An 11,857-nucleotide genomic window follows, 5' to 3' on the forward strand; every position below is an offset into this window, starting at 1 on the left:
GATGATCCTGTGCACGAAGTATCCAACATTTGTGGATTATGTGCATTATTTATATATATATATATATATATATATATATATTCTCATTTAAGTTAAACTTATTACTGTAAAATAATTGTAATTATGATGCGAAAATAATATATATAAATTAGGATTAAGGGAGGTTAATAAATCAAATTAGAGTACATATATAACTCGTATATATTGTCTCCTTTGAATTTACTTGAATAGATTTCCGTTAGATGATTAATATGAAAATTGACCGTGTGCTTGCTTACATAAGCACAACATAGTATCTTTATTGATTAATTATTAATTGATCTAGTTTTATAAGTTGAAGTGTTTAATAAAATAATTTTTATAAATTGACGTACTTAATAGATACAATTTTATAAGTTGAAATGTTTAATTACCAATTTATCATCATTATTTACTTTTTTACGGATATTCGTGGAGTGTTATTTTGCCTATAGCCTCCCTTCAAAAGGAAAATTTGTCAAGTAGTATAGTTAACAGTATTTATTAATAAAATTGGTATATAAATTACCAAATTTGTATATGATTTCTTAGTATATGCATTGCTATTTTTGTTATATCGTATAAGCCAAGGCCACTCCATCAATTAGACATTTGTCTTTCAATGCAAACAATTACTAATAATTTTAAAAAATCATGGATCAGATCTCACAAGGTTAATAAGTGAGTTTCTTCCCCATCTTATTGATTACAGTAAATGAGTAAAATTCTATTGAGCTCCAGCTTTCTTCTTTAAAAAAAAAAATACTTTAATTTGGATTCCGAGTTCAATTTGTTTTAAGAATAACCAAGTTTAGAACTGTTAACGAATTTAAATTCGACTTTTTTTACTGTTAGTTTGAAAAGAAAAAGAAATTCATTTACATATTTATTAGTTTTATAGTGAAGCTCACGAGCTTGCTCATTTACCAAATGAGTTCAATAAATCATATCGAAAGTGATTTATTCAACTTATCAAAATGAGTTCAAATAAATTTTTTTAGCTGAATCTCGAATATCGTAACTCATTTATAATACAATTAAATTGTAATATTATTAAGGAAAAACAAATTGTTACTATTTTTTTTTTATTTATTGAAAAGATCAATGAGTCGAAATAACACTAAAACATGTGTTTTATCAATATTATAATATGGGATGACCCATTGGTGGATTACTAAATCAATTAATTTCATATGAAGAAGGCAGGAAGTTTCCTTCTTTAGCATGTTTCAAATCTCTCTTTTTCCTTTTAGAGAAATGGACAAGAAGATAATTAGTGTTAGAAGAGAAGAGAAGAGCAGTTGAAAATAGAAATAAAAAGGGTTATTTAGTACAGCTATGCATCACTTGCAAGAGGAAACATCGAACGCAAGATTTTAGTCTTCTTTACAAAATTTTGAAGAGTGCCTTTCATTTTCTACTTCTTACTAACTACACCCAGTCATTAATCTTCCTTTTCCATTTATACAACAAGACATCATTTCTGTATTGTGGTAAATCTTTTTTTTTTTTTTTTTATCAAATGTGTCTTCACGCTCAAGTCATGGATAGTATTCAGACCTTAAGAGGATGAGACCACCTTTGAACATCATCCAATGGGAGTGTTTAACCACCTTTCAACCATCTTGCCCCTTCTACTTTGCCCAACATTTATTTAATTAAATGTTATATTATTTTCTCTCCGGACCTCATTATTAAGGACCGCTTAATCCGGCTTAGGGTTTAGTCACAGTTAAGGCTACTCACTCCTCCCTGTAAATGCATTTAGTGAAAAACAAACTCAATAGCTCTTCCCACATACACAGCCTATATTGCCAACTGAACCACAACACATACATGAAGTATATATAATTTTAATGCTTAGGAGAGGGAACAATTAGATGTTTCTAAGTAAACCATTTCTTCTCGTGGGGGGTTAATGCAGTGACATTCTGCCCAAAAAAAAATTTAATATATTGTATTTATTTTTAATTATAAGCCCAAAGTAATTAATACCAGTCAATTAATTAAAATTTCTTATATATCACATTTAAAGATATTGATGTATCTTATAATATAATAGTTTAGTAAAAATTCTTTTAACAACTAGAATGTGCGGGGAAAAAACAATTTGAATTTGAACTTAAAATTTTATAGTATAATTAAAGTTTTTTTTATATTAAAATTTAATATAAAATAATTGAGTTGTTCAAATAAGTAAATAAAACTCACTATCTAAGAAAAATCATCAAAAACAGTTAATATATTTAATTGTATAAATTTTAATTAACAACTTTAAGAAGCAAAGGTAACATTTTAATTTTGATAAATCATATTAAATATTATAAAATTTGAAAATTAGTGTTCTAATTATTAAATTCTAAATTCTTATAAAACAAGAGTAAAGAAAACCAATATGTAAATAGGATTTCGTACCAATAATTCACATCTAGAAGCTCACAAAAAGTTTGCTATTTGTTATTTTCTCTACTTGTTCAACCTTATATCTTGTCATAATATTTGCATTCAAAAAGGTAAGAGTTTTAGGCTAATTTTTTATTTTATATTTTCTGGGACAAAAATAAAAAAAGTCAAACGATATTTTGAATCTGTTTGGCAAATTTAACTGTTTAGTAGCTGTTAGTTAATGATTTGATTATATAGTGGTTTAGAATAAAAATATTCAATATAATGAAAAATGAAAAATAAAAATCGACTCTGCTGGGGATCGAACCCAGAATCTCTGGTTCCGTAGACCAGCGCCTTATCCATTGGGCCACAGAGTCATTGTGATGAATTTTACAATGTACAATAATAAAGTATAATAAGCTACCATTGCAAGACTAAACCAACAAATATAAGATGACGATGATAATGCTTTCGATTCCAATCTCCAGATTCGGCCTCCAATTGTTAAGCTTGGTGTATTTGTTGAGTAAAATCCATTAATTTAGCATAAATAAGAAGAGTTTCGACAATAAAGATGTTTAATTTGCTTTGATGATCTGGGAATTATAATAGCAAAGAAAACAAAACAAAGAATTGAGAATAAAATGTAGCGTAAACATATGATACAAACACATTCTAAGATAATATATGTACTAGAATAAATCCAATAATCAATTCCATCTCAACATAAAACCTCTGCCACACAGCATAGACAAAGCCATAACTCACTGTTTAAACCGACATTTATTAACTGGTAATCAATCTCATGGTCTGATGCAAAACCTGATTATCTAGAAGTATTCAAAAGCTGTACCAACACAGATCAACTATACCGACTAAAATGACCTATTGGATTTGGACGGTGAAGACGACTTGGCTTTGGCAAAATCAACCAGATCTTTGAAGAGAGCATCTTCCGGTTTCGATTGCTTGGTGGGGGTGGTAGATGAATTAAGTGAGAGATTCTGGGTTTGACCAACTAAACTATCATAAGAGGAGCTAGAGCCACTACTTGAATGAGAAGCACCACTAGCAAAACCATGTTGGTCGAAGAATTGCTGTCTCTGGTTATATCTGGAAGGAGGAGGGGGAAGAGACCCAGAAGCAGGTGCATCCCAGGGAGCTGGAGGCAGTCGATCGGCAGATTTGCTTAATGGAGTGGGTTCATCATATGCAGGCTGTGCAGAGAACAAAGGTGATGAGTTCACAGCATTGGAAGGAGGAGGAGGAGGAGGAGGTGAGGCTGATAAAGTTGGAGAATATGGGGGTGAGGAGTTTGTGTTGGAATGGACTGGAACTGTAAAGGGTGTGGGCTCCGGCCTCTGTGGAGATCCTTGAGACTTGTAGGCATCACCACTGAGATAATCAATCATGCCGGAGTCTGTGCTTACTGGCCTCTTTGATGCAGGAGGAGGAGGAAGCCAGGGGGTAACTCCTGCAGGTTGAGTCCTAACACTTACTGGTTTCTTGCCCTGTCCTTGTGAATTTTCTCTTGATGACCTGCAGTATTATGATTACACCAACTTGTTAGGATGCGTCTTCCATTTTTTTTTTTTCCCTTGAAATTGCATACAGCTTTTCAAAGACCGAAAGTTTGAAAATGCAATAATGTGGTTCATGCTTATGGTCTCCCAAGACACTTCCCCAAATAAAGATGAAAAATTACATGACAAGATGCCTCAGCCAATTTCACATCACTTGTTTCAACCATAAAAATGAGAATAACAGAAATCTAGTGACCAGAGAGAGAGAGAGAGAAATCAAGTATAGTCACCTGTGAGCCAGCTGGGCAAAATCATCTTCCGACTCATCATCTTCATGGTTGATATTAAGTAGTGGCACCACTGGAGGGTCAACCACTGGTTCTGCGGCACCTTTCACAATATCATCATGCCGACGGAGTACACGCTGCAAGTTATCATTTAATGCCAAACCCTGACAGAGAAGATCCTCATCTCTGAACGAAAAGCAATCTTTGTTAGTATCATCAAAAGTTCTAGAAAGACAAAAATATACCATTCAAATTCTTACACTGTATTATTTACAAGAAGCATGACACGCTTTTGGTAAGAGCGACACTGATCAACAAGGTCCACAATAATTTCTTCTTTCACACCCTGCCATCATATATACACATGTACAAACATAAGAATTCAAAGGCTCGATTAACATAAAAATGTTTCTTCAACAATGATAAGAAGCTTGAAAGTGTACAAATTCAGCGTCGACCATGAACTTGCACAAAAATAACAGACATAACATAGTGTCCTCTAATCCTCTAAATTAAGGCAATTTCCAAGAGCACAAAACAAATAAACTCCATGGAAAATCAGCAACTAATACACCCAATTCTGCTCTTTTAGCAAATATTCAAGCCTCTCTCAGCAAAGTGACTTACAAGCATCTTTGCTTCAAATAATATGTCAAGGAAGCCAAAACTATTCTTTCATGACAAACTAAGGGAGTACTTTGCGAACCAAAAATAAGCCAGTGAAAAAAATTTTTTGCACTTAATTTTTTACATATTTATCCTAATTTTTTTTTTAACTTTTGATTCTGTCTGTTAGGTTAGTTTTAGTTTTCACTTTCAGCACTTGACGCAAAGAAATCACTTTGCATAAAAGTAATCCACTTGAGGTCCTAAGATAATAGTAACTTTTCCTCAATTGTTAGTGTAACCACACTGGTTATTATTTAGCAACAGCACCATCAATACCACCATCATCATTGCTAATACCTCTGCAGCCACCTCATTTCCACTGCAATTGCTTCCATCTGCACTGCAGCCACTAAATTATCGTCACTGGAACCATCATCTGTCACAACTTCCACCATCATCACTAATCACAACCAGCACCATCACCACCATTATCAATACCATATATACAATTGATCCAATCACCATAACTCTTTTAAACCAACCACTATCAAACTATTTTTCAAATTCAAGTACATTACCTATCCATAAATTATTAAATTTAAACTGTTTTTATTTTTAAGTTTCAGTACTTCATGATCCAATTGCATGTCCACAATAAAATTATCAGTTCTAAAATTTTCAACATTTAATTTCAATTTAACCAACCATCACCTAAATAAAGTTTGAGATATTTAGGAATTTACGTCAGAATTACAAAGAGAATCACTTAAGACATGTAGAAAACCAGAAAAAAGAGATACAGCTGGAAAATCAAAAGTGTCAAATAAGATATGCAGAAACTATTAACTTTTACTTCCATCAAAGTAGTAAAATCATAAGGCGCACTCAGAGCAATGTATCATCCCACAGCCTTATGCACAAAACGCAAAAAATGTGCCCGGTTCAATCAAGGAAGAAAGTAGGGGAAAAAAATTTCAAGGCTGAAAGTTATGGGTTCCAGTGGGGAAAAATATCAGTATTTGAGAATAGAATTGAAGAGAAGAAGATGAAGAAGAAGAAGAAAAAATAAAGCAGAGGTGGAGGGAGGGGGTGGCCCGTGGCCATCGCTGGCTATGCCACTGTCTCCAAGTCCAAGTTGTCATTGAAGAGTCATAAGAAAGTGAAGACTCTAAAATTGCTACTACACTGCTGTCCACTGAAATAAACAAGGCCATTGCCCTGTTGCTGCACTTAAAAGATCCTATGTCATCTGACAACACTTAAAAAACAAATATAAAAAAGAAAGAAATATGCACTTTGAAATGAAAAACATGAGGATATAAGTTATCAAGGAAAAGAACAGGCTCAAACCAAGACAAGCTTTATGAAACGAGTAAGATTCACATTTTACCTCAGGGTTCTTAGGATCCAAGGCACTAAGCATTTCCATTAATACATCCGCCACTCCCCGAGCATTTTGAATCTCTGGCAAGCTGAAAGTAAACAGTTCTTTTTGTAAAATCATCTTAACAGCAACCGACTATAAGTATACAGTGCCAGAATACTCCCATTAAAATGATGAGAGAGTGAAACCTTCATTATGGGGCACAGAATTACATGAACAGATTTAGATTACATCAGGGAAAAGAAGCTTCAAGTATGCAGTTTAAGTTAAGATTCCACATGTTCACAACCACTTACATATATTTCTATACTTCAATCCGACCAAAACAATACAGGGTCGAACCATAAATGTGTTCCTACTTGCTATTGAGTTCAGGCTTACTGAATTCTCATTTAAAACAGGAAACATCAGTGAGATAGAAAATTGAAGTTCTATAAACCAGTTGGGACTGCAGTGCCAGCTAAAATAGTAGTTCACACATATTTTGAAATAAAAGAGATCAAATCCTTAAATTGAAATGGACAAAAATGTGAACCTAAATTTTGGTTTTGTATCTATGTATGCTTATTGGGGGCGAGGGTGAGGGCAGGGATGGAAAAGAAAAATTACCTTAATCTTATTTTGAACTTATCAGTTTAAAACATATCCTACAGTAATTATTATCAAAAGGAATGAGAGCCCATTATTTTTGTTTATTAGAAGATTCTTACTCCCCGCAGAGAATTCCAAAATTAAACGTTTCCATAAATTACTTTTGCAAGAAACAATTTTGGAAACCAATCTGTCTTTGCTTAAGCTGGATCAAAAACTCAGCAATGAGAAATATACAGTTCAAAGAGTACCTGAGACCAGAAGCATCAGACTGCAGAGAGGCCTCAATAGCAGCATCTTCATACGCTGAAGGTGTATGAACTATCGGCTGTGTTTGTGGAGGAGTAAAAAGAGGTACACTGTTCTCTGCTCGGGGTGGAAACTCAACCCCTGCAGCCTGTCAGTAATCAAACAAAGTTTGTTTCACAAAATAAGGCTTCACAAATGTAAAGAGAAAACTAAAGGGCCATGATATAATATATTTTCATATTCTAAATATCCAAATTCAATCAGATTTTGACAAGAAATATAGTTTCAAATGACACATTCTCTCAATTATGGACAAATGAGTAACATTGATAAGAATCAGAAAACATTTACTTATAAATACAAATGACTAGCTAGTTGTATTAACATTCTAATTCTAACCATTCCAAAAGAAATAAACTGTACAGAATCATAATTCTATAGATACCACTATATAATTTCTCACCATAACCGCTGTTTTCAAAACAGTCAAACAGACTGCTTTCAAACTACCTGTTTTAACCTTCCAACCATTAGAACCATAGACATTAAGGCTAGATTTGGAAAGTCATGATGCAATGTTATGGTGATTACACTGCATGAATTTCATTGCAATGTTTGTATTACAGCTTAACAAAAATAGCATAAATAAATTAGATGGAAGAATATAGAAATGGCCAAAGGTTCATTTTGAACCGGAACCGAACCGTACTGTAGATGAACCGGAACCGTCGGTTCAAAGTTTTGAACCGAAACCGGCAGTTCAAGGGCCGGTTAAAGTTCATGTGAATATTAAAATTTGAATCTGAACTGATCCTGAACCAGCGGTTAACCATGCGGTTCCGATCCGGTTCGAACCGAAATTTTCTATTTTTATTTTCAAAATAATAATCACTTAGCCTATTTTATACATCTCTAAAAGTCTCAATAATATTTTACTACGTGATATACTTTACTTAAATTTTTTTTTTTTTTTTAAATACACTTTACTTTAAAAGTTAAAAATCTAAAAAGTAAAATGGTAAAAAAAAGAGAGAAATATTTAGTCTAAACTTATATTGTTTTAAACTTTTTTTTTACCCTTTTAAATTGTTTACCAAGTTTAAAATTACATTATTTTGAAGCATTTTTCAAAATTTTCTCATAATTTACTTAATTAATAACATTTAAACAAAATAAAGTGATAGCTTATTTGATTATTTTGTAAAATTAATTTATTTTATTCTTGTATGAGTATGAGCTTTCTAAAATTTATTTAAAATAAAATTTACCAATATTTTTTAAACTCATATTAATATTTTCGAAAGAAAGATATAACGTTAGAACTAATTTTTAAAAAAAAAAAAAAAAACATATATCACCGGAAACCGCGATCGGAACCGCACCGGAACCGGAACCGGAGCGGAACCGTCAGTTTAAGGGCCGGCTCAAGTTCAACATTTTAAAAATTTTGAACCCTCGGTTCCATGAACCAGAACCGGCCATGCCTAGAAGAATAAGAGAGTGATTACCCTTAGTTCATTATATGCAGCATAGTATTGGGGAAACCTTCCCCTTTGTCCCCCAAATGCTTCTTGCCATGTGTCTATCAAAATAAGAATCTTTTCCCTCACATTCAAATCAGGCTGCACAATATATCATAAGAATATAGTGAGAGAAAGGGAAACAGAATCAGAAGGGAAAAAAATAAGAAAGATTAGGCTTTTAATGAGAGAAGCAGGGACCTTCTTCTTCACTATTTTAACCATATCATGTAGGATGTCACGCTCCACAATCTGCTGAAATACATTCTCACCACAGTTTTTGCTGACAGTCTCCAATGCCTAAAGCAAAACATTCCACAAAAACATCATGATAATTAGACAATGATTTCTTCATTAACAGGTAAAAAAAAAAAAATAACAGACCAAGAACAAGCATGCACTTGCATACATGCTTTACATCTTGAGCATAATCCTTGCACTGTTACACATACTAATTTGATTTGGACCAACTAATTTATAGAATGCCAAAACAACTACTTAGTATTATTATTTTACACTGCTCATTAGGTGAAACTAAGAAAAAAATGTCTACAAAGTTTAGAAGCAAAAGACTACTGACAAAAAGAGCTAGAAGTTGTATTTTAGGACTTTTGCTGCCCAGTCGCTTCTTGAGCACTTTTAAGGCATCCTTTGCGTGCCTGCAAGTTGCAACACCAATTCATTTCAAAGATGGAATCAAAATCAGCACAATTTGACTTCTAAGGACAAGTGGGAATAAAAGGCAAATAGACTTGCAAATATAACTTTAGGAATCCGGTAACAAAGAGCAGAAACTATTCAGTATCATCAATTAACACCTAAAGCACTTTCAAACATCACCATGAACAACGATGTTTCAATAAATTCAAGTACAAAGCACTTTACCATCTTTCATGAAGTTCCATCTATCCTTTTCATGCAATTAATATTATTAGAGGGAGTCAAAAGTTGCTTCCAAAGTATCGAGGGCCAAAAAATATGCTTCAAAAACAAGATCAAAAGGAATGAAAACCTAAACGAGACATTGTACTGTAACCATAGTAATATCATAGCCAGTTCTGAAAAGATGGATATTAATTTAAGGGTATACACTACTGATTGTAAAGATGCCTGCCAAATTATGTTGTATCAGTAGATTAATTGAAAGATGGCAGGACCCAACAAGCAAATTAACTGATTTCCAGGTCATGAAGTCATTCAAACCAAATCCATTTTCTGCTCATACACTTTCATGCCTTACAGCCCACAAGAGCTATCATTGAGTTTATGGTCATACATCAAACCAAAAACACCTAAGCTGATTTCTAATTGCACAATGTTCCATAGCTCAAAACCAGATACAATCCATGCTTCTAGTTTAATAGAATTAACAAGCCCAACTTCTCCACTTGACTCCTACAAACATTTTCATCATATTACATATTACATAACGAGAGCTAAAGCAAACATTACAAGAAAAAAAAAAGGTTGAAAAACAAATTCTATCTAAGCATAAAAGTGTTGAGAAGATGGATAATCATACCCAGGATCCATGTTGATGATATCACAAAGCTCAATGTTGATGGCCCAGTCTGGGCCAATCAACATGTCACTTGTAGCCCTCTCGGCACATGCTGCCGCATTATTTGCCATAATTATTAGTGGTCCCTTACTTTGAGCTAGCTACCTCTTGTATGATCCTAAAAATAAAATAATGAACACACAAGCAATTCTCAGATTCAACTTCCAAAATTCAAATTCAAAGAGATATCTTAGTATTAGACTTTGAATCAATCAATATATATATAAATGATCAAAATGAATCAAACAGCGAATGATAAGAGAATTGTTAGTAAGACTTGATTCTCCATAAACCCACCACGAATTGAAAGTGAATACCAATAATACAAAAATCCAAAAGCAAAACCCACAAACTGAACCCAGTTTGACTTAAAGATAAAGAAAGCTAAAGAAGCCAGAAACCAATTAAAATTATAGCCCAAAAACACCAAAGAACAACCAAAACGAGCACAATCGAAACAAGACCTCATTACCCAAATTCCAAACCCAATTCATAGAAAAACAAAAACAGCAAAACCCACCTGGCAAAAAGCATCAATAAAGACGATAAACACCAGAATCAAAATAAAGATTACAAATAAGACAAATGATCTCGATTGAAAGCTTACCTTTGAAGACAGAGATTGAGAATCAAAAAGAGAAGAGACTATTTGGATTGAAATGATAGTTTATTTGGACGATAGAGAAAGAAAAGCAAAGAAAGAGAGAGGTTAGAGAGGGTCGGTTTGTTTTTGTTTTTGTTTTTGTTTTTTGTTTTGGGTTTGGGGTTAAGGCAAAGAGAGGTCAGAAGGAGGATGATGTGTGTAATGTGTTTGGTGGTATTTTCTTAGCGTCACCCTTTACTGTTCATATGTTGGAATTGAGAAACTTAGAAGTTAGAATCGACTTTGGTCTTCGCTTTTTTTTTTTTTTTTTTTTTTTTTTTTTTTTTTTTTTTTTCTAGAAAGAAATCACCGAAAATTCGACTCTTCATATTAATTATTATTTCTTTAAATTTATTAGTTACTAACTAAATAACTTTGGTCCCATCCAAAAATAAATAAATAAACAACTTTTATTTTATTTCTTTCCTTTTTTTCTAAAATTTTTTCTTTTGTTTTTATTTCTAAAGCTTACATAACAGCTGTGAAAGAATTTTTTAAGGCTAGAAGATTTTTCCATTTTCTTAAAATTTAACCTTTATTTTACAGAATCTTATCCCATAACACTTAAAATTAATTTTATTTCAAAATTTATGATTATCATTATTTAAATATATCTTTTACACATACAATAATATTTTTATATTTTTTTTAATTTTTTAAAACTATATGAAAAAAATATAATTTATGAATTTCACATTATTCACGAAGAAATAACATTATAAGACAAGAAAACAAAGAAAGAAGAAAAGTCTTGAGATTGTTATTATCTTTTCATCTAATTATTTACAAGCAAAATATAAATAATTTTTTTTTCTTTTTTGAAAATCTTCCAACATCATTGACGGTTTGATCCTCAGATTTTCTAATAATACAAATTTTAAGTTTTAATTAACCATAAATTTTTGACTTTTGTTCAGCGAATTGGGACGCCAAAATCCAAGCTGGAAGCGCGTTCATTTGTGCAGCGCCGACTTAGGGTCCCACCCAGAAGAGTATGAAGGCAGTTTCTGATTTTTCACAGCCGATAAGATGGCTTTAATTCAAAAGTCAATGACTGACTCCCAACGTGGGAGCCTTTTACTCA

At 32.5% G+C, this 11,857-nt stretch overlaps 1 protein-coding gene and 1 non-coding gene across 2 annotated transcripts; both read right to left on the reverse strand.

Annotated features, from left to right (window-relative positions):
* Window positions 1-2,710: 2,710 nt before the first annotated feature.
* On the reverse strand, window positions 2,711-2,783 carry TRNAR-ACG (transfer RNA arginine (anticodon ACG)). Its single transcript has one exon. It is a non-coding gene; the product is annotated as a tRNA-Arg (tRNA).
* Window positions 2,784-3,015: 232 nt separating this feature from the next.
* Window positions 3,016-10,949, reverse strand: LOC105639019 (TOM1-like protein 3). The gene is made up of 10 exons (XM_089726467.1): window positions 10,738-10,949; window positions 10,092-10,248; window positions 9,150-9,228; window positions 8,771-8,869; window positions 8,558-8,671; window positions 7,052-7,197; window positions 6,216-6,297; window positions 4,477-4,562; window positions 4,220-4,402; window positions 3,016-3,945 (listed from the first exon to the last, which is right to left on the reverse strand). The coding sequence occupies exons 2-10, from the start codon at window positions 10,199-10,201 to the stop codon at window positions 3,282-3,284; spliced, it is 1,563 nt and encodes a 520-aa protein (XP_089582593.1). The 5' UTR covers window positions 10,202-10,248; window positions 10,738-10,949; the 3' UTR covers window positions 3,016-3,281.
* Window positions 10,950-11,857: the final 908 nt, after the last annotated feature.

The sequence above is a fragment of the Jatropha curcas genome, chromosome 9, assembly GCF_041381405.1.
Source record: "Jatropha curcas cultivar XTBG-Jc1 chromosome 9, XTBG_Jcur_1.0, whole genome shotgun sequence".
NCBI classification, from domain to species: Eukaryota; Viridiplantae; Streptophyta; class Magnoliopsida; order Malpighiales; family Euphorbiaceae; genus Jatropha; species Jatropha curcas.